This window comes from Callionymus lyra, chromosome 1 (assembly GCF_982586985.1).
Source record: "Callionymus lyra chromosome 1, fCalLyr1.hap1.1, whole genome shotgun sequence".
NCBI lineage: Eukaryota > Metazoa > Chordata > Actinopteri > Syngnathiformes > Callionymidae > Callionymus > Callionymus lyra.
Genome location: NC_141818.1, coordinates 27,981,019 through 28,005,479, shown reverse-complemented (window position 1 = coordinate 28,005,479; position 24,461 = coordinate 27,981,019). Strand labels below are relative to the sequence as shown.

At 38.9% G+C, this 24,461-nt stretch overlaps 1 protein-coding gene across 9 annotated transcripts in view; it reads left to right on the top strand.

The window, feature by feature from the left end:
* Positions 1-15,956: 15,956 nt before the first annotated feature.
* Positions 15,957-24,461, top strand: part of LOC148088732 (nuclear factor 1 X-type-like) — a 77,894-nt gene continuing 69,389 nt past the window's right edge. For 3 of the 9 annotated variants that reach the window (XM_087799303.1, XM_087799294.1, XM_087799288.1), the window contains exons 1-2: positions 16,029-16,171; positions 22,823-22,906. In XM_087799303.1, the coding sequence (XP_087655429.1) occupies positions 16,169-16,171; positions 22,823-22,906 (87 nt within the window). In that variant the 5' untranslated portion in view covers positions 16,029-16,168. Of the gene's footprint in view, positions 16,172-22,822; positions 22,907-24,461 lie in introns of all 9 variants that reach the window. The other 6 variants (XM_087799272.1, XM_087799258.1, XM_087799278.1 and 3 more) reach the window with 5 other exon arrangements.

Sequence of the window (24,461 nt, the reverse complement as noted above, 5' to 3'; positions counted from 1 at the left end):
TATATTTTTTTAGACATAGATGCCAAAAAATATAGATAATAATACAAAAAAACATTTGCTTCTAAATACATATCTTACACCCAACAAAGGTAAATTAATTAATACATGAATGTAACATTTCTAGCCCTATATGTACTTTTGTCATGACAAGATGTGGAATAATCATAAATCATTTGATAATTCACATTAACAGACACTGTGCGTGTGCATGTGGATGGTCGTGTGTGCGTCCAAAATACTTGTTGGAGGCACACAGTCTTGTGAAATAAATCTTGTGCAAACAAATCCTAAACCTTGTCCGATTGTCATCATTGTGGATACTTCTTGTTGCTGATTAACTTTGTATTGAAACGTTTTTCCTGTGATGCTGTGTAGCTTGTCATAGTCATCCTCAACTATTGATCTAACTTTAGCCGAAGAAATCAGGAGAAATTAAGGCATCATTTACAATAAATGACTAAATAACAAAAACAGACTTAAGGGACATGGAATAGTCCTTCATTTAATTAATTTGAAATGTAACAAATAATTTAAAATCAAACTTAATTATTACATTATTGATTTACAGTCGATAAATAAAGAAAACGTGCAAATCAGATAAGAAGCTGCTTTTATTCATTTGTGTAGAGTCAGCAACATACGTGTGTTCCACAAAAACATCAGAGCAGAACTCAACTCTGAGTGTGAACAAAGTATCAACCGCTATCAGTGCGTGAACTTTGAACTCTGCTGTTGCCAACGTCCTGGGTGGTAGTCAAAGCTTCTCGCTGAGGCTGGCACAGCTCATCACACAAAGTACACAGAGAGAGATCTGTATGCTTTCTGGAGTTTCCTCTGGTGTCATGGCAACCCCGTATCTTTACCCAGAGGACAAGATGCCATGTGCCAAATAAATGCCATGGTAACTTTTTTCTTCAGACTCACGTTGCCTAGAGACCTTTCAGGCATGTTTAGTGGAACCAGTAGGAGAAGGCGAGAGCACAGAGGGAGAGAGGAGAGCTTTCGTTTCTGGGCCAAAGTGGTTCTTTGTTTTAGGGAACACTGTGAACCTGCAGTGACCAGATGAAACTCCCTAGTCAAGTGAAATCTTCTAGTGCTTCCCTGATGACTCGTTTTCAGTTGAAATTACAGATGATCACGACAATGAGCGAGTGTTTGAGTCACAACTTGTTTCAGAGTTCACCCTTGCTTTTTCAAATATGTCGCTCGTTTCCCTCAGTTAAGCTCACCGTGCCAACACGAATGCCCAGTAAGACAATCCTGCAGGTTTGATTTGGCCCAATCCATGACGTAATGCTTGACCTCACGACAGCTGGAGGCTCTCCTGGACTTTAAAGAGACAGGTCAGCAATTTTTATTTGACCGATCCCACAATTGTGTGAAGTTTAGAATTATGGAATGACGTACTGTATTTAAAATAGAAATATAAATAAACCATTTTTTAAGGGGCTCATTGATATACCATATTTTGCTGAATGTAGAGCGGATGTCTGTAACATGTACAATAACAGCTTGTGTTAAAATAAACTTTTAAATCTTAGATCTACTTAGATAGAATTTCTCAAGTTGGTTTAGATGTGTAAGCAGAATGAGGAAGAGAGTGTTAAGAAAAGTCTTTAAGTCTTTAATGTAATAGTCCCAAAAATAAATTACACATGATAATCCAAATTAAGAAATGTCCAAACAGGAATGTTGTAGAACTGATAAATACAATCTAAAGACAAATCAAAAAAAAAAAGAAGAACAGAGGAGAATGCAGTCTGAAGTGATTTACTTGCACGGAATTCAGCAACTGCTCAGAATCTCAAATGTTGAAACCCGTGCACCCCAACTTGTCAAAACAAACAAAATGTACATCAAAATAAAACCATAAGAACAGAACAACAACAGAATGTGAACAGGGAGGGGCTGAAGGAGCATCTTTGGCCATCTCTTGAAAAAACCTCCCTGCAAACATGGCCCCAGTGGAGGAACATGCAGCCTCCGGGACGAAGAGAAGGTAAGGTGGCGTGTTCTTGAGTGCCGGATGTTCATTCCAGGCCTCCTACAGCAGCCGTTTGATGTGTCATACGGCTGCTCGGACGAAGCAGGTTTTGGTCATTTGGTCAACTTGGGGAAGTTCGAATTGTTGAGACAGGGCGTCCAGTCTAATGATTTTGCTGCTGGGTCTGTATTATTATTATTATTTATTTATTTGAACAGGGACTGCGCACAATAAAACATTAATCCTGAATGAACAAGGGGAAATGTATTTCACCAGGTTCTAGCAAATTGTTATTTTCCACCCGTAGTCCCTGGGCAGGTAGATGGTACATACAATAAATTAGAAACAGTTACAAAATGCATTTCAGTTACAAGGTTAAAAATACACACATTCCCACATCATTACATTACACACACAAACACCGTCAATTACACACACACACACACACACACACAATCCGCACTTAAAATCAGCTCTGTTGGACGTGTGTTCCATTGATTTGTGGCACCAAAATAAAAAGATGATTTACCAAATTAAGTCCTGCGTTTAGGAATCAGGGAATTAGGGATCATACATTTGTATACATTATCAGATTTTAAAGATTTAAAATACTACGTTTGGTCAGAATATATGACAGTGGTGGTACTGACGTGTTTTCTTGTCATAAATCTTAAGGGCACTTTTATATAATGATTCAAGTGGTTCTAAGGCTGTTTTACATGCCTGAGGCCAACTTGTCATGCAATAGAGAAAATGTGAGAGAATCACTGCATTTAAATATGTACGTGATGCTTCAAAAGAAAGAGAATTTCTTATGTTGTCAGCTTTTTAACATGATTTTTAAAATTAAGAGTTTGATCAAGGGTAACACCTAAGTGTTTGAATTCATCTACATTTTTAATTTGTTGTCCATTTACTAAGATTTCAGGAAAATCTTTAAGTTTGCTCCTGTTTGTAAAGAACATGGTTACAGTCTTTTCAATGTTTAAAGTCAGACAGGAGCCGTCTAGCCATCCAGCAACTGTCTGAATTTCATTAGTTACTTTACCACCAACACCAGTACACACAGATGGAAGATTGAAAATTAGCGGCCCTAAAATTGACCCTTGTGGCACTCCCAGGAAGCATGCTTTAAGTGACGTCGTCCACTTAGGTAAGATTTAAACCAATTTTGTGTGCCTATGGAGAGGGAGAAATTGAACTGGGCACAATGGGCCTGACGAGAGTTCAAGCAACGAGTGTCCTTTAAGTATGTCAAGTTCTTATGATCCGAAACAGAACTTCTGATCCCATCAGCCAGTGTCTCCAGTCCCTGGAGAGCAGCCACCACCGCCAGGAATTCTCTGTTGCCAACGTTGTAGTTGTGCTCCACTGATGTCAGCTTGCAGGGGTAGAAGGCACAAGGCTGTACTTTGTTGTCATCAGGACATCTTTGGGAGATGGAGTCTGAGGTGAGGTCCATGATAAATCGTAGTGAGGCGCCGTGATGACGGAGAACTGGAGCAGAAGAGAAGAGTGATTGTAGGTGGTCGAGTCAGCTTCAGGTGTCCAGATGAATGATCGCTTGGTAGAGGTTAGTTGAGTGAAGAGAGCAGCAAATGTATCCTCCAATAAATCTTCTATAAAAATTGGCAAAGCCAAGGAACTGCTGGAGTTGCTTAGGACATTGAACTCGCACCTTTAAGCCATAACAAAAAGTCTGTTTCTAGTTGGCTGAGTGTTCCTTGAGAAGGTAAGAATATCGTCAAGTTATGTGAACAAGATATTAATAAAGCCACGAAGCAAGTCATCAATAAGGGCGTTTCATAGCCTCCCTCTCATAGCGAGCTAGATTGAAGAGGCGGCTGAAGGATAGGTAGCAGCCGGGGTGAGATCAATGGCACAAGGATGGTGTGGGTGACGAGAGCATTATCCTTTCTTAGTCATGATACTCTGATGGAATGGAAGAGAGATCAGGAGGAGACACAGATGAAGACTCCATCCAGAGATGGAGCAGTTAGGTGACGACAACTAACTAATAACTAACCACCTGATGTGTCATCAGTATAAGAAGCTAGGACAGAAGACCAGAAGATTTGCCCTATAAAGGATTGATTAAATAAGATAACTGAGACATATGTTGAATATGTTTGTGGTTATTTGGATGGATGGATGGATGGATGGATGGATGGATGGATGGATGGATGGATGGATGGATGGATGGATGGATGGATGGATGGATGGATGGATGGATGGATGGATGGATGGATGGACGGACGGACGGACGGACGGACGGACGGACGGACGGACGGACGGACGGACGGACGGACGGACGGACGGACGGACGGACGGACGGACGGACGGACGGACGGACGGATGGATGGATGGATAAACTTTATTAATTCCTGTCCAGCATTCACCAAAATCCTTCCATTTTGATTTCGATATTCCAAATAACTTGTTGACATTTATAATCTACATCTGCTAGAAAATGACCTTTCAAACAACAAAGCTTGAAACTGTGGACATGATCAAGGGAGTAGTTGCTGTTGTCAAGAGGTCTGGAGTACCCAGCATTCTTAGCTGTCACTCAGGAGCTCTAATTGGCTCTGAAGACTGGACAGTGTGGGTTTGGTCCCGACTGGCGTTGAACTTGTGATACATGTAAGACATACTGACAAACTGTATTTTAAGCAGTTGTAGCCAGGAATGTTTGGAGGGGTGGAATAAATGTGAATCTTAACAAACATGTGAACACACATACTTTATTGTCACGTTGTGAGTTCAGCGTGTGCAGCACCATCGTGAGAATCACTGTCTGTGTGTACTCTGCACCGGTGCAGAGGACCCGCTGCTTAGTTAGGATTTTGGTGGCAATTTCCATATTGCCTGGGGTCAAATGGGCACGGAGCCCACTCTTGGTGATGAGGGTGCCCGCTGAGGCGTAGAGAGATTAAAGCGGGTGCACAGTGCCACAAAGGGGCCTGTCTAGTGCTTTTTAATTCCACTAAATTAGGGCGTAATGCCAAGCTTGCTACGGCAAAGTCTCCAGAACTGGCACACTAACTTGTGTGACAGGAGAGGAACACATGCTTTTCACACTCTTGCACACACACCACTCTTGTTATTAGCGGTTGTTGATGAGCAGGCCTTCCTTTCCATGATGTCAGAATCACTGGAGGAATGTGTGTGCGCGAGCGTCCATGTGCTCGCATCTGAATGACCTCGAGGCCGTGGCAGACCACTAAAGACTCGTGTCTTTAGTGGACACTTGGTCACTGTTGGTCTCTCTGTGTGTTCATGCCCTGAGGGTAGTGGGCATGTCTCTAAAGAACCCGGTGTGTGTGTGTATGTCAGGTCTCCGAGGTCCTTCCTCTATTCCCTTTAATCCATGTCCACCATCTGAGGTGTTGGATCCATCGTTTGTTTCCTGTCGCCGCATGAATGTGTGATGCAAACGCTCTTCCTGTCATGAAAGGTTTGTTTGTATAAAATGAAGCTGATATTGCCGCGAACATAAATGCAGCATGTGTCTGGTTCGTGATTTTAGTACATCGCTGTGAGTGCAAATAAATTCTCTGGTGAAAACACGCTGCACACAGCATGTGTGTGTTTCTGTTTGTGCTCATGTGTCTGCATACAAGAGCTCGTGTTAATCCCACTTTCTCCCAGCATCTGGAGCCTCGACACAGTTTAAAGGGCTGGCCATGTCCGCTCTGAACCAGGCCAGGGCTCACACATACACACTTCCTCACACACACACACACACACACAGCTATCTGGGGCACCAGAAGGCCTCTGTAATGCCAAGGCAGAGGCTGCCCACCTTGGCACCGCGAGGTGGAGGCTGCACTGGCGCTTTGAGGGAGAAATGGCAGGAGTGGGAGTGGGAGAGGGGAGGGATGCCTTATATCTCCATAAGAGTATGTAGAACGGGGGGCACCTGGCGTGTGATAATATCCCTGGGAAAACACATTGAGCAGGGAAAAGGGGGTGGTGTGAGAACAGAATGAAAGGTATGTGGGGTTTAAGATGTCATTTTTATGCTAATGAGGGGACCGTGCTACATGTCAGGCTAGATATATCTTAGTCACTACCTTCCCTCAAAACACTCTGTAATGTCTTGTCACTTTTCGCTTTTATTCGGTTAGAGATTGAGCAAGAGAGGCCTCGACATAAAATCAAATGACAAACTAGCCAAACTTATAGATCAGGAAATCCCGTCATTTGTTTGAGACTTCAAAGCAACATTTTGACACATTTATATTATTAATGAAGTCTGTAACGCTAGTATAATGTCGACCATTCATGAATGAGCAGCCATAAGGGTGACTTTTAAATCACTCCTTAACACCCACCTTTTTCAAAAACACTCACTCGTGATTGTCTTTTCTTTACTTGTTTAAAATTTTACTTACATGTTTTTCATCCTTTGTTGTAAAGTGTTTTGGGTGTCCCAGAAAGCGAAAAATAAATATGATGTATTGTTATTATTTCTTTTTTTATTATTATTATTAATAATAATAAACAGAACTCACTAGCTATTTTTTAATGACGCTCTTCACAAGCAGAATGAAATTGTGTGTAAGATGTGAGCAGTGGGTAGTTCACAGGAGTTTGGCTTTCATCCAAATGTTCGTAGCTCATTTGTTTGTAGCTACTAAGAAAATCAACACCTGCTCCTGACCATGTGTAGTTTCTGTAAGAATGAACTTAAATCAAGCTTCTGGCTATTATAAGTGTACATTTATATGAATATTATTGCTTTGTGGTAAAGTTAGTTTGATATTATGTATTTGCCCTGAAATCAGCTGTTCTTTCACTAACTGCACAAACTTAGCTCCAAATTCCCAAATCCTCTTTAGCTATAGACGTCTGTCTGAACCTAGTCTCACTCACGTTACATGAAGGAGACTTAATGTTTTTATTTGTCAATGTACCTGAAGAAAACCGAAAAAGCAGCAACATCGAAGAAGAGCATTTACGTATCCTCGGGTTCTCATCAGAGTAGTATCTCTATTTATTTATCCATACAAATATACGTTTTGATTAATTAAGCAGAGAATAGTTTCTTACGTTCTTTTCACGTTACGTTCATTTAAAAAAAAAAAAAATCACCAATTTCCCTCAGTACACGCCTTTTGTAAGAAGACTGAGATGTTCCGTAGTCAAAACAGGTGCACGTTTTTGGAACTTGCTGTGTGTGTTTTGTATTTCTATCTGAATGATTAGTCGTACAGAAATTTAGCATCAAAACTTTGAGCTACTGCTTGAGTGTAAGTTAGTAAGTAATTTGTATTTATATAGCACTTTTCCAGACCAGGGTCACAAAGTGCCTAAACAATCAAAACAATACTCAACAAAATATATACTTAAAAGATCAAGATAACACTGAGAAAAACACAGGAGTTCCAGAAAATAAAGGAAAAGCCTGAACAAATAAAAATGTCTTAAGTGTGCTTTATTCATGTGCTTTATTCAGCTCTAGTGTGATCAGAGTTAGTGTCGCTGTGACACCAACATAGAGTTCAGTGTCTATGTAGCTCAGAAGAGAATGAAGGACGTGCAATGTCATGTAAGAATGTTGATGGCTCACCTAGTGTGTACATTTACACAAAAAGCTTTGCAGGACGTAGTCAATTTCCCCTTTTATTTCAGGTGAATTTATGATTTCCTTTATAGAGACTCTTGTGCACACAGTTTGTATATATTTGACTGATTGTTGTTTTTGACAAAAAAAAACCCACAAGAGATGGCATTGGCGAGACACACACTTCTGATCAGAAAGTGAGAATTTGAGGATTGTACACCGTTTTTTTTGGTCAGAACTTTGTTGAAGGTATTACGCAAGAAGGGGGCACAGCGTTCCCTTCTCTTGATCCCCCAACAAACACCCCCACAACCCCACATTATCTTCTCTTTTCCTGGTCGCATCACAGATGCCCATGTCACCCTGCAACAGCTGTCTCACCATGTGCCCGACCAAGTGTTGCCACCCAATGGAGGGGAAAGGAAGTGAGAGGGGTGTGTGGGAGGATTTAGGGTTCAGAGGGAGGGGGGGGGTATTTGGAAGAGATAGAATCATGCATATTCATGTCAGGCTTTTTGTTTCATTATTTTTTAAGAAATGTTCTATGAGGCACAAACGCCGCTCTGTGTTTAAACTCAAGGTGTGATTGTGATTTCAAATCCACCCAGTCAGGATCCGCATCAATGTATCTGTCACTCCCAATTTTGTTTAGGATGTGCTTGCGGTGATAGCCAGACCCACCTACCCCTCCTGCATCCAGGCTCGGGAAGCCAATAAAACCTGAAAGCCAAAATCTCACCCAGGACGTCTATTGGTGCGGCGGGTCAGCGACACATTCGGTGACCAATAACAGGATGCGAGAAGCATGGTAACAGTGGGATGTGGAGGGGGGCTCTTTCAAATTCACGTGCAGGTCCAAAACCTCAAGTGCAGGATCCAGATACAGAACAAAATGGAGGCCGGGCGTGGTTTCCGCCATTTTAGTGGGAGAAATTTAGAAATTGACCGCTGACTTGTCAAGTTCAATATTCTTAACACCTAACTGAGTGAAAATACTCTCATAAGCATGTATTCTACTTTTATTTTAATGTTGATTTATATGATTAATAAGACTGATTTCCTTACCTACCAATACCAGCTATAGTATTATAAACTATTCATATTTGATGGTTCAGATATGATGAGTAAATAATTGTTTTCTCCAAGATTCTACTTTGAAATGTTATGATATTTTGTGTTTTAAAAATCGACATCTTCTAGAAGAGATCTACGGCAGTCGTTGATCGTAACTTGGGATCATTTTTTAACCTTCACACCACAAACCGGTCATCTTTGACAATGACATATATTGTGTTTTAATTTTCAGTTTCTTTAAAATTCTACATTAAATGTGGTGATATGGTATTTTTTTTGCATCTTAAACTTGCCATTTTAAATAACCTGAAATCGAACTGGGTGAAACTCTAAATCTAAATTTGGTTAATTAATTATATCGTCATTATTATGGTCAGTAATAATGACGGTTCTCAAGGCAGACGCAGCTGATTCAATGCTCTTATTTTGAAAGCCGGAAGTTTATTTTCCCATTGGGGTTTGGGGAAATGATCGCAAAATTAAGCGAACATTTGTCTGCCTCAGCGTTAAAGTGCGTATTATTTCGGCGCTGTTTTGTTAAAATGTTTTAACGTTTCTTGTCACTCGATCGGTGTTGAGTGACAGACATCATGACCCGCCTATGTTGCTTCTGGTTGGTTGATATTGCGTCATGCCTTGCGCGGTTGGCTGGACTTATAATCATTTAAAGTAAATATAAAGAGCATTGAATGGGTAAATAAAAGAGTGATAAATGTCAAGTCGGTCGTTTAAGTAAGTAATGTATATTTATATCGCGCTTTTCCAGACCAGGGTCACAAAGCACTTAAACAATCAAAACAATATTCAATAAAATATATTCTTAAAAGGTCAAATGTGTGACATGAGAATGGGTCAAAGTGCGGGACCGTCACACTCAAAGCGTAACACTTTGCTTAATATACATATAAATATGCTCAAGTAGCTGGTGTAAAATAGTTTGATGTTTTATTATAACGTTTATTCTTCACTCAAAGATTAGTAAGTTAAGTTAAATTACTGACCATTTGAATAACTACTCACGTATTATGATAAGTTAAGCATCTGATTGTTATAATTAATTTATCTGTGAAATGTTAGCTTCAGTTTGATAAATCAGAAATCTTGACATGAACGTGAATTGTTTGTTTGAATCTTTGAATAACTGAGTAATTGTATAATGACACATCAGAAAGTAATTTTTTCAAGAAAATGAGAAATAAAGAGAAACATCTATTATATTATATTTGTCCTATTTACTGTCCTTATTTATTTAGAACCTAATAAGGTATTTGCTCAAAATATCAACCTGGTGTTACTTTAAAGAAATTATTGAAACCTTTCTGACATTCCTATATTTCTTCTCTCACAAATTCTGTATTTTTCGACAAGATTGTTGGTTTTCGTTATGTTTGGAAGACAACTCTTTAACTTAATTAGCACAAAAAAAACAAAAGGAATTAATAAAACCCACTGTATTTCTGTCTGCATGTGGCGCGGCTCGTGGGCGCCCGTAAGCCTTCCTAAATGTTGTGCAAATTGCTTTAAATTAATTCAAAGAAAGACATCTGCGACGCACACAAAGCCATACCTGTGACTTTCAGTTTTACTTTAAAACTGGAGAACCCAAGGCAGAAAGGCTGCCAGGACAGATGGATGCGAGCGAGAAACTGATGCCACTTTCGCTTCCCCTGTGGCCCCGGTCCACCCTAAATAAACCGAATTGAGATCTTGAGACGCCAGTTAAATAAAAACTCATTTAAAAAAAAACGTGGCTGCGTAAGTACTGGAGAGTTGCGAGCAAGACTGGGCTCTGTGTGTTTGTTCATTTAATTACAAGAGGATGAAAGCAGACAGGCATCAGTAGGGGCAGACGTAGAGAGCTCACTGCATCGTGTCGCATGTTGGCGGCGAACATGCCACAGAGTCTGCCTCCTAAAGCGATAAATCTGAAACAGCATAATAGATAAACGCAATACAGAACACAAAATACCATGTGACTGAAAACTAATAAAAAACCGAGTGATTAAGTGGAATCAGGGCTCTTAGGCGCTATCTGGTGATGGAGGCTGTCGCCGTACAAAGACCGAGACGGGCCAACACGACAGATGAGAGAGCATAGGGATGGGGGGCCCAGAAAAAGCAGGCCTAAAAAGTGGAGAGAGACAGATGATGTTGGCTGTGTGGAGAGAGAAAGCGAGGGATGGATGGGGCAGCGGATCAGAGAGAGCCTCTGGTGTGTCTTGCTCTTCCTTTAAAGGAGAGCCAGGAAAGCAGATTAGGAGTCCTCTGTTCTCCTGGGGGTGCACACTCACCAACACACACGCACACACACTCCAGCATCCACTATCCTCAACAAAAACTAACTTCTCCGCTGACCTGCCCGGCCCACCGCTAATCCACGCAGACAATCGGTGCAGTCGCGGGGGCCGCGGCAGGGTGACCCCGCGGCAAGGTCACGTTTGCCGACAGTTTAGGGCACAATGAGGAAGCATGTCAGGGAGGGTCTTCTGCGCCCCCTGACCATTGAGCACCACCCCTGAAATAATAAAGCATTCGGCCCTCGGCGAGAGTCATGAAAAAGAGGTGTGAATAATTTGAGCGTCGGGTCCTGAAGAAAAGATTGTAATAATCTTACCTGGAAAAAAAATCATAAAATAGTTGAGACCCCAAATAATACTGACAGAATAAAATGTGGTCAGTTTTGTCCTTTTTACAAGATTCAAATAGAAATTCCTTTTTTTTAGGATCAAATGCTAATAAGTTTGCACAGATATCAGATTAAAAATGACCGTCCTTAGGGCTGTATCTTTCAGTCACATTGTCACATTGCATTGGATATATTTGAATGAACAAATGTTTAAACAACCTCTTAAGGACATAAACTAAGTTAAGTCAACGCTATGACTCACTGTTGGTGGAACAGAGGGGACACCCTGGACAGCACTGTATACAACTTACACGTAAGTCATTTTTTGAACCTTCGTACTGTGGGAGGAAGCCTGGGGAGAACAAACAGATGTAGAAGGACACAGGTTTGCTCCAGAGTATTCTCTGGCTGGGATGGAGCGAGAACATTGGACAAACTGAACTGACATGACTCTCAGATGTTGTGAAGTGTCTTCAGAGAAAACTCTTCGGGTTTCAAACCTCCTCCACGCTTTCTGTCGTCAGACGCGGATGCAGCACAGTCGACCCTGTCGGTGGTGCCAGGACAGAGTTCCGGACTCTTTCTTTTCTGAGCAACACAACAGACCTATAATTGACTTTTATTCTCCGCACATACATGGCCGCGGCTCCTGTGTTTGCTCTCTCTGCACCAGCCCTTCGTCTGTGTGGGCTTTTCTCTGGTTCTGGTTTGTTTGCGTGGCAGAGCATAAAGGATGCAGACACTGTGAGCCGGGCCAGCTGAACCCTTCTGTGTCCATCCAGCCTGGGCTGGAGATTTGTAATGCTAGACAACACTGCAGTCCTCCCAGAAGAGGAAAAAGACCTGGGTGCCTACAGACAAAAAGAGCCTTGTTTATTTCCAATTTTGCTTTTTGGAGAATTTTCCAGAAGCAGGAGAAGACCGCAACTGATATGTTGCTGTGGACATTTGAGCGAGGGCACACAAACTTTCTCCTAAGTTCACAAAGTTTTGACTACTTTGTATTTTTCTGCTCAGAGTGATAACAGACAGCAGGACTTTACCTTTTTTCTTTTTCTTTTTTTTTTAAAGCTTTTAGACATTTTCTTCTTAATTTTGTCTTGAATCTATTAAGGTTTTTCACATTTGTTACTTTTTGCCTTTTCAAACTAAACACATTTTTTTTTACTCTATTTACTCTACTTTATTATCAAATAAATATTTTGTATTTTTTCCGAGAATATAAATAAATATATATATATATATAGACTTGGTTGACTATCGGTGGGGGCATGTATGGCTTCATCATTTTGTTTTAATATATTGGTTTCTATTTTTCGATAGTTATTTATTTTTTCTTCAGCTAAACTAATTATTACTATTTTATTCATCATTTATTTTTCAAGTGAACATAGCCTACCATATATATTTTTATATAGGAAATAGTTGAAGCAGAAAATGAAGTTAAAACTCAAATGGTTAGGTTTAGTAAATGAACAAGATTTTAACATGTGTCAAGATAGTTACTTATGAATATTAAATTAGAAAACTGTGATTTAAAGATATTCCTATTTATCTCACGTGACAACACACAAGCTATGAGACTCCATGTGGCATTATTTCAAATAATAAGTGTATATTTTGAAACTAGAAAATATATTTATTTTTTGTGGAGGTTATATCATTTATTGGCACCAGAGACTAAATTGAACCATTTCTCGTAAATTATGTGAAGGCTTTTTTTGAGAACATTTCAATTTTAACTTTGAGTCATCTTTAAGTGAAATATACTCTGCTACCAAATTTGCTATTTTATTTTTGTTTCATTATTGTTCTTAATAATAACGATAATAATAATAATAATGATAATGATAATAATAATAATAATGTGGGGTTTTTTGTCAGTAGAGTAAAATAAAAATAAGTTTTAGTTTAGGAGCAGAAGAAAACGTGGGATTTATAAATTAGGTCAAATTAACATATGGTGTTTTACGGGTTCGAATTACGTTTTCAGCCATTTAAATCGACAAACAAGATGAATAATAATATTTATATCTATAATTTAGGAACAATATGTTTCATTGTTTATCTTATTTCGTCGTCAGCAGCTGTTTTCCATAATTGGAGTAGCATGAGCATATGATGTTAAAAGTGTAAAATATTTCATTCAATTATATAATTATAATTATATATCGTTAAAAAAAAGGTAAGAAAAAAAAACGATATTATAAGCAATACAAGAGTATTTCGTTTGAACTTCGTTCATTTGAGGCCTTTTAAATCATAAAAGTGAATTCATATTTCACACACACGCGCGCACACACACACACACATAACATATACATATATGCTTTTTTAACATTATTTTGTTTGAATTGTTGCATTTTATTCAATTTCGTTTTTATATTCGTTTTGATGTCAAAATATATCAATATCAATATCAATATCAATATATATATATATATATTGATATATATCTCAAATATATATATATATATATATATATATCTCAAATAAATCAAATAAAAAGGCATTTTGGATGACCGTGCTTCACCTGGTTGCTTACCATCTGAAATAATAGTTAGCTTGACATAATTTAAAATGATGACAAAAAAGATGTTCGAATACGAAATACAATTTTAAAGAAATACACTTTTAATCACGCAATTTCAAAATATTTTAGAATATATGTATAACTTAACGTCGTTTTTGTACTATCCTTGTATTATTTAGTTTTTATATATTATGTTGTGTAAATTTGAGGCCTTGTCTAACGAATATTACATTTGTTATCAGTAATTTTGTTCATGTATATTTATTTTTAACGGAATTAAACATGAAATAATAATGTAAAGATATTTCCCTCAAAACCTTTTTTTAAATTTACGTCTTTAATCACCTTAAAAATATAACATACATTTTTTTCTTAAGAAAGGCCTAATGTGGACCTTCACGCACCTCTCACCACCCACACACACCACACACACACAATTTTATATATATTAAACACATTCGTGATCGTGTTCGATTAATGGGGAGGAAACACGAGTAATTAAAAAAATGTGAAATATTGATGAGGCCAAATGTGTGAGGAGGTCACAGCTGAATTATTGATGCGCAGTCGTATTACAGGAATGTTATCAGATGTGGAGCACGATAGATGGCGACACACGGATCACGCACATCGAGTATATTATTATTACAATATAATTTTTTTATTATACTTTTTATTTATTTTTTAAAATAAAATATTTTAATCCTAAATAGGATTTACGTTAAAATACCCTCTATACAGGGCATTATTAGTATTTATGAAATAAATATAATCTTGTTTATGCATTTAAACAAATAAGCTATTAAATAAAATAAACTTAGATTGTTTTTTATTTCCTCGATGTAGCTGAAATTGTCTGTTTTAATTTCCTTTGAATTTGACTTTCACCTTAAGAATTCTTAAAGTGTTTAATAATGGACTAATTATCAAATTATTATTATCTATTGTTATACTAATGGTAATACAATAATTTCTAATTTGAACGTGATAAAATAGACATGGACGGGGTTTGTTAATAAAATATATTTCATTCAGTCAACTGTTTTAAACAGCTGAAATGTCTTAATTCCAAATGATGTTAGGTTAATGACATACACAGACAAGCGTGCCAAAGTCCGAACTTGTTGTAAAAGTTACCGTCATTTTGGCACAGCTCATACACACACAAGCACACACACACACACACACACACAAGCACAAGCACACACACGCAAGCAGTCACTTTTATCCCCTGAAAATATTTATACGCATTATTTATTATTCTTACCCTTTTCTGAGTTAAAATAACTTTTTCTTATTCTTTAAATTTGTTGGACATTTTTATACATGATTTTAAAGTAGATTCACAAATAAGTATAACATTGGAATATCAACGATTTTTGTCAGTGAAAAATCAATTATATATTTATTTTTAAAAAATCGTTTAATAATGTTATATTTAGATTTTATTGGAATTTATTTTATTGCCCCCGTCCGTTTGGCATGTATTACTGAAAGAGTAAAAGTCTGATATTATTCTCATTATTATGTCTCGTAGCACGAGTCGTGCCGTCCAGCCGGGACTCTGGTGTTGACCTGCCCGGTGCAAGGACAGATGCAAACAGGTCTGTCTAATCCAGCCTCCGGTTCCCCTCATGCTCCTGGAGTCGCAGCTGCTCTGTTATGAATTATTCACCCAATAATTCAACAATAATTCCCCCACAATCCATCGCGTCGACGCGGCGGAGGAGCGCCGTGCTGCGGGGGAGCGTCTCGACGCACGGACGACGCGTCAGCGAAGAAGCGTCTCTTTCATCTCGTCAGCTTTGGGGAGGAGATGGGGTGCCCCCCGAATGTGTGTGTGTGTGTGAGTGTGTGTTTTGTGAGACACTGCGCGTGTGAAGGTGTCTGTGTGTAGCAGTGGTAGAGAGAGGGAGAGAGAGAGGGAGAGAGAGAGACACGAAGCTAAAACGGATCCGACTCGCAGGATTCAGCCGCTTTTTTTGGGGGGAGACACGAGCTGTCAGACTTTAAAAGCTACAAACGGAACCAGAACAGAACTTACTTCCAAGACCAAATCCGGGCGTCCGTTAGCGCGCGGGCGGTGTTGCGTTTAGGGCGTGAAGTTTGGACGAGGCTCTCTGGACATGGACTCGGTCCGCCCGCGCTGAAGTTCTGTCCGCTCAGCGCTCTCTCCTTCCGACTGGACCCGGTTCTGAAACCGTCTGTTTTTCTATGTTGGACTGACTCAGTTCCCCCTTTTTTTTTCGCTTCCGGCAACAGCGAAGAACCAAAGTGTGTCTCCTTCAGCTCTCCTCTCTCTCTCTCACCGTTTTTTTTTTGGAAGCCGAACTTTAGAGGAAATGGGGCATTGAGCGCTTTGGCAGATCTCCCTCCGCTATAATGGTACGTGTGAGTCAATGGTTCTGTTGAGACCGGGCCGTATAGAACGAACCCGCCAATGTGTTCCATGCATTCACCCTTCTGTTTTCCACGCAGGCCTGTTCACCTGTGCGTGTGTGTGTGCGTATGTGCGCGCTTGTGTGTTGACTGCCCGACTTAATATGCTATCTTGAAGTGAAGAGCTTGACTAACCATCTTAAATGATGTCCTTTCAAATTCAAACGTAAATTATACTTAGTTTTTGTATTTATAACTTGCAATTGTTATTGTTATTATTGTTGTTGTTATTATTATTATTATTATTATTATTATTATTATTATTATTATTATTATTATTATTATTAGTATTATTAGTATCATTATCATTATCATTATCATTATTTTTATTATTATTATTATAATTGTGCATTTCCTCCCACCAAGCCTTTTTTAATTTGATTTTGATTATCAAAAATATCCTTAATCTTACATTCAATGTATTTGTGTCCTGTTGTGTGACTGTCAGAACACGACACTCATTTCTCTTATTCAAATATGACATACAATTTTTTAATTTTCTCATCAAGGAATCTGATTTTATGGACAGTGCTGTTTTTAACATGGTAGGAAAGATGTTTAAGTTTAAAGTGCACCGTAGGGAAAAGGCTATGTTTATTGAAACCACTGCTTATAATAATTATTGTGATTTGGACATTTTACAAATGAGTTTCCCCTTCTCCCTTGGAGAAAATAAAAACAAAACAAATAAAGCAGCAGGTATTTGTATTCCTCGTCATCTATAAACAATGTTATATCAGGAGACTTTTATTTATGTAGTGGCCACATGCGAGTGCTGAAGCGCTTGAGTTAACAAAGTTGATGGTTCTGTTCTGCTCACATCAAACAGAATAAAACACACCTTTGCTGGATGCTGCTGTGACAGTGTGTTGTGTACAGTGAGCAGGAGGAGGGGGAGCTTTAATCATCATGGTGGTGTTCTGCAAACATCAGTAAGTCTTTGTGGCCACTGCTCCTCCTCCAGCATCTCTCGTCTCAATGAGCTGCACTCAGAGAAGTGGGTCGAAGAAAAGTTTGAAAAAAAAAACCCCAACAGATTTTCATCAAGAGTAGGTTCTAGTTGTTATGCCTATAGGAACACGCTTGTGTGGTTTGTAGTTCAAGTAGAAATGATTCCGTTTACATGTTTTTGCCTTTTGTCCTCAAATCACCTTTTGGGCAAAATAGCACACACCAAACCTGTGCCACCTTTTACTAAAACATAATACAAATGGACTGTTAAAGCCTTAATCCAACACAATGAAAACAGTATGCGAATTTGTAGACTGTCCTATTTTATGATCTTAAAATATATTGTTGACACAACAGCACTGAAATTGTCTGTCTTAAATAACACGGATCGCAGAAGAATACAATGCTGCGTGTTAATGTAAATGTTAATGCTGCATGTTACAATGTGAACATAATACTGTTTTAACTCCACATTTATTCAGTTTTATTATTCATTTTGCTACATTTTCACCATCAATGTTTTACTGTATTCACATTGTGAGACAATGCAAGAGGAGCTTTTTTATTTAATCCAACTGCTGTATGTTTCTACAGGGCCAGTATTTATTGCATTATAGCAGTTGTAATTCATTATAGTACCTGTACAGCTGGTGTTTTTTCTACCTAATTAAATATGTTATGTTAAAAAGTGATCAGTTGTCAGGAATAGTTCATATGGAATTTAAAAATATATCCTTATGAATCAATATTTAAATGAAATTGGTGTTATAGCATTTAGGTCCAGGTTATAAACCTTTAGGTAAAATATATTTTATTTATTTATTTATATTTTATTACTTTATATTTTTGTGATAAAGTGATTCTTAGTTTGTTCTGATATTATGGAAATTATTAGCATTTGGTTTTGAATCCTATTATTTTACTTTGACGTAACAGATCCAATTCATCTTACTCCCTGATCGAACAATCCACGCTGCTCTGAATGGACGCGTAAAAAATAAATAGGAGCATTGTAAAGATTTATTGTCATTGTATTGCAAATGATAGCATACAATTATGTGCATAGTTATGTTAAAAAATATCACTTTGCAACTGCATGAATGACTTGATTTGCAACAGTCCAAAGTATATACTTTATTGAATATTGTTTTGATTGTTTAAGCGCTTTGTGACCCTGGTCTGGAAAAGCGCTATACAAATAAATATCACTTACTTACTTACTTACTTACATAAAACTACTTGAGTGTGTTTTTTTATTTATTTGGTGTTATAGGCTAAGAAAAAATGTGAGTTTTTGTAAGAACAGGAAGTGAAAAGCCACATTTGTTAATAAGGCAGATGTATGTCTACCTGACATACCTATGAGGCGCGCTGTCAATCATCTATTGTATCTTTTCGTCTACTTAGTATAACTCAACCACCAAACAAAAAATGATTTTTGACTGAGCTATTATTATCCTGCTCTACAATCTTACACCTGGTTTCACTGCCCTTGTTTTCTTAAGAAAACATGCCAACTGCTGAGGAGCGGATTGTCTGGAGGCCAAGTGTGTTGATGGTGAAGAAGCCAGTGCCTCATTAGATGCATTTTTAACTCGTGGAGACCTTTGGAATTAAATGTAACTTTAACTTTATCACGTTAGCTCTTAGTAACCAGTTCATGTGTGTCAGAGAATCAGAAGAAATTCTCTCTGTAGATCAGTCCTAGTGCCACACAAAAGGGCTGATTATGGCGTCCACCATTGTTAAAAAGTACTCTCACGGCGTAGCAGTGCCTTTACTGAGAGTTGCTGCTCTGAGAAAATGAATGGTGGCGGCAGCAAAGTCCACTGGCACAATTGGCACAAGTTTATCTGGCGGCCACAGTCCAGAAGTGGAGTGCTGGGTGTGTCTCTGTTTGAGTTCGGTTCAAACCAGTTCCCGCTAACATCTTGGTGGACGGACAGGTGTTGATAGTTGGAATACTTCTCTTCTGACATCCACCGCACCTGTTCTCTTTAATTATCAGCGATGTGTTCCTTACAATCAAACCATTACACGTCAGTGTCATTCATTCTCCAGCATATACGTAATGTAGTAAAAATGTGGAGGACTGACGCCAACAGAGTGGTAAACAATGCTTCTTGGCTTCACTTCTGACCCAAAAAAAACCTTGAGGACCCTTGTATTAAGAGAAATAATCATCCTCGCTCTGCTCTTATCCACCCAGCCTTTGTTTTCAACGTTTCCTCGTCTTCTTTCTTACTCTCCTGGTTTTCTCATCACCCCCTTGAGATCGCTGTGTGAAGAAAAAAAAAAAAATCATATTTTTCCAAACGTTTCCCCCTGAGGTGTCTTTGGCAGTAGCTCACACGGCGGCCATTTCCGCCTTTCATACACCCCTCACACGCAGTGGAACAGATCGCCAGTGACGCCTGCTTGCTTTGAAGTGGTTGCCATCTCACAGGTTGCCTGGACTCTCATCTCTTTCCCATCCCCCCATTTTCACCCAACGTATTATTCTTTCGATTGTAAAAAACACTTTCCCTGATTCTATTTGTCAAATCTGCTAAAGGTTTGTAATCAATGGAGGATTTCTAGCTTCCATTGAACTGATGTGTGTTTATGACGCCCATACATACGATGCAGAGGCAGACGTGAACTGGCCAGATCATTGATTTGATGCCATGTGCTTTAAAATGAAGCCATCTGATGACAAATTCCACCATCAGGGACTTTTTGCACAAAGCTCCGTGGGGGTGGGGGGGGGGGTGCGATTGTGTGTCTGTTTGCAGGATTTCAGGGATCTCACCTCTAAAGAATTTGGCCATATGGTCATCAAAACACAGATACACACCAGCAGACAGATATTCAGAGAGCCAAGAAAAGATGGTGACACAGTGAGGGAGAAAGTCTTCTTTGTCACACAGGCAGAGAATCCTCGGCCGTATTTCCTCTACTATTCTGGAGCGGAGAAATCTGTCCCAATTAGCACATTTGCATCGGGCAATGATGGACTCCAAATAGGTCACTGACACGATGTCCCGCCTCCGAATCTTCCTCCTAAAATGTTAATTAAGGAGGGCTTTGAGAATTTCTACGCTCCGGGGTGGCCATATGGGCCAGGCATATGCTCCGTATATATAGCATGATATATAATTCATACACTTGTGCTGGAGAATAGTGTTTGGGGGTCTGGAGTTTTTCTGGGGTTTACTACAAAGAGGCAGAATGTTCCGGCCTCCCCAGTGGCAGGTACAGAGCTTAGTCTGTTCATTAGCTTTGTGTAAGTTGTGTTGCACAATCGGATTGATTTTCAACAACACCTGTTTCTGTGGGTGAGGAAATTAAAGGGGCAATTAAATATCCAGTTTTGGCTGGTTCATATACAATGAGCAAACTGATAGAGGTTAAACAATATAGGAATGTTTACATCGGTGTCTCGGTCCCGATTCTAACACTGTATTGATCCCGCCCGTGGACAATTATTGGATAGTGCACAAGAGAAAATATAACGGATATACTCAAAGGATGTTTTTCAGGGATATCTGCAACACCAGCCAAATGTTGTGGTGGAGATAAAACACACAGAGTGTGAATTTGATGAGGTCAAATAATAGTTGCTGACGTAAATCTGTGATTTCTGATTATTTAAACGGCCACAGCTTCGATGAGCCATAATCACACTAGTTCTGACAAAAACAGTGGTAACCTAACAGACTAACACATTTTAATTTTACTTTTCATTTGCCTCAGGAAAATCCTAATTTTAAGGGTTAGTTACCCAAAAAATCCAATTTCAAAATATATATTTATTTCAATGATTGTCGTCCAAAAAGACGCACTCAAAAACATATCTCTTTAATATTTGCAAAACATACATACAGTATACATGTAAATTAATACGGTCACATCAGTATAAATATTCAACGCTTTAATAATATTAATAGATCTCATTTCAGGCCATTATTATTACATTACATTACATTACAAAATGACATTTCATTATTGTAATAATACATTATTATTACATTACCTGTAATAATAGAACCACCCACGATTTGAGGGGGAAAGTATATTTTAAAAAGCTTTATCTTTTCTTTTCTTAAGATCAGGTTTCAAGTTGAGCATGTAACTTAATTCATTTTGATTTTCTTCAAAACTGCATGGCAAACTATTCATATTTTTTATTTGCTATCACCATAAATCTTTTGTTTTTAACATTTATATTTTCTGTCGCATACATCTTTTTCATATGGAGCTTTATCTTGAAACTTTTATATGTTTGTTCCTACACTGGCTACTTTTCTGACTTTTGTCTGATTAATAGAGTCTTACAACAGTGGGTTTAAGTAAACGTTTCTATTAGCGTAGCCTCGCCTTTGTGATGAATTATTTCTTTATCCTAATCATTTTAAAAGGCAGGTGTGTTAAAAAAAAAAAGCCGGTTGTTCTCGGCCTATGAGAAGTTTCAAGCTGCAGTATTTGGAATCATTTAATCCAATGAAAAGAGACTTCTTGGAGCAGCTGACCTTGTTACCGGCCGTGGCGGCCAATGACAGACGCTGCAGCGCACCTGATGCTGTGTTGTCTGGCTGCTGGTTGTTCGTAGCCTCCTCGCAGGTGTGGTGGATCCAGGCCATCATTCTATGTCTTGTTGTCGGGGCACATTGTGTCTGGCACTCTATGATTTGTACTGCCGCCGTCTTACGTCTAATCTGCAGGCCGAGCCCACTGGCTCATCTTGTGGACTCAACAATGGACAATCCTCCCCTCTGCTAAGCCCTCCTCTTTAAAGAGAAATAAAAATATGTTTGTATGCTAATAAAGTTGATTGGAAGTTGCACAATTGCAGGGAAATGGAATGTTTGCAGAAGCAGATAATCTGTCATAAAACGCTCGGAGGGGAGATGGGGGAGTTGTACAGACCTCTCATTGCGAAGGATATGAATAGCCTTTGTTTTCACCACAACTCATGGCTGTGTGGTCTGCCAACGTCTGGCTCTTATTATGGGGTTTGTGTCTGTGTGTCTCCGTCAGTGGCATGCACGTGTGCGTGCTGCTGTATACAGCAGGGAGCACTCACACAGTAAAGTAAATGCAGGTGATTATATTTCCAGGAGGCTGTGACCATACATTTGAGAAGGTTTAACATCGCCGTACGTCAACGTTCTTCCCTGTGTTTCCAGCAGCACAAATGTGGGGCAGGGTTTGAAGCTGGCACGATGCGAGAGGGTGTGCACGCTGCTTTATCTGCTAAAGTTGTGAAATGAAATGGGATTTCACGGAACGGCGCAGTGGTTCTGGGATTTGGACTCCCTTTGGATGAGGCGAGCGGGATAGGTTGATCCAATCAATGGCAGAACTGCAAGAAGAGCCCATTTCACAGCTCTGGGCTTTGCCAGAACCTGGCTCGCCTGACTCAGAATACAGATGAAGTTCCCTGAATGCACAAATGTCTGTGTACACACTTGTACTTGCAGACACTTTGGCTTGGGAAGGAAAGTGCAAGATGCCATTTGTTTGGACTGATGCTCTGCTGGGTAACTTTAACTCACCAAGATCTTCCACGCGGTTCTGATGCGAGAATCCTTGAAATAGACAGTAAAAAGTGAGGACAATGAATAGTTGCATGAAGAAAAAACTCACTTTTTTTTCTCTTTTCAGGCCACCGACACCTACCTGGTCAACGACGATCCAGCAAGAGGCCCAGGGATGCCCGAGTGTTTCCTCGTGTCCGACTCCTACAGGGTACATACATCCACACACACAACAACTGAATGTGCATGTCTCATCAGCACCACACCCATTCAAATACTCAATTACCACTCTACGTGAATGTATCTAACCATTTATGATTATATCCTCATGTTGCCAGTTTATGACGCATATTGATGAAAATCTTGGAAATGAACTAATTTGCAACTATGTATAAATATAAATGAGTCACACTCATGTGTTCCTTCTACACAGGCGGCAGCTCTTTGGTAAAACAATTTTTTACCAGGAAAATGAAACTGAAACACTTCTACAAAAGAGTGTACAGCAGAACTAACATTTATTAACTCTTGAGAGAAGCTGACTCTTAGCTTTTTTGTGTTATTGAATAAAATATAGTTTTTTCTTGTGCCTGTTGTCTGCAGAAATTAAGCAATTAAACATTTTTTTCCATCGTTTTGAAAAGTGGAGGATATAAATGTCCCTGATGGGGCGTGATCACTGAGCATTTGGTTTCTAAGAAGGCTGTCAGCTCGATCTTACACTTTCTTCTCGGGGAAGGTTCTACTCAAGCTAAGAGCAACTCTGAGAAACACGTCCTTCCTTCTCAGCGTTCTTAAGAGTGCTCCTAAGAAGATAGTAGCTTCTAAACAAACCTGGGAAATGCGGCCACTATGAGTTTATAGAAGACTGGCCAAAACGTCTGCAAATCCCTTCCTTGTGCTGGATTGTTGTAATCTGGCTTTGCTGTGAAAGAACGATGACATCAGATTAGCTAAATAAATGTAAACATTCTCCTTCACATTATACAGTCAGTAATTACACACCACTTAAAGCTCCAATGTACGTTCAGCCTATGTGCCTATGTATGTATGTATGTATGTATATATATAAACACTGTATACGCCCAAATAGTTATGACACGGTGATACAAAGACTTGAAATTTAAATATTGTGGCTCAAATTAGGATTAAAAAGCAGAACAGAAATGTGTAAATTTTGTGTATGTGCAATATTTAGCTGATTTTGGTTTTCTCTGCACACATTTAAAATGCTAAAATCAACATTAATCATAGAGCACACTATGTTTCTTTCTTTCGGTTAAAAATAATGTTCATCACCAGAATGTGATAAATGGTAAATCCTGCACAAGTTGCTGAGTTATTTAACTCTTTTTACTTGACTGTGCACACAGGACCTCAGTGATTCTAATGACAAGTGAGAAAGTGCTGACACTGAAACAACATGAAGGTCGATCACTGGAGAGTTGGCCAGTGATGTTTTTGTTGACATTGACAGATGTTGTGAGGATTGATTATCGATTCATTGAGATTTCTCTAAAATAAAGCACTTCAATTGTTTAATTACTTTCAATTTTTTATAAAATACCAATGAAACAATTCAATAATCACGTTGTTGAGAACCAAGGTCTAATACCTATGTTAGTTAAGTACAGTAAAGTTAGCTTCTTGTATCTTTTCAAACAAGTTACATTTTCCCCTGTTTCACACTTAATACAAAGCTCTCTGTTTAGTGTATGCTTATATTAGTTCAATTAAGTTAGTAAATCAACAACTAATGTTTTGTG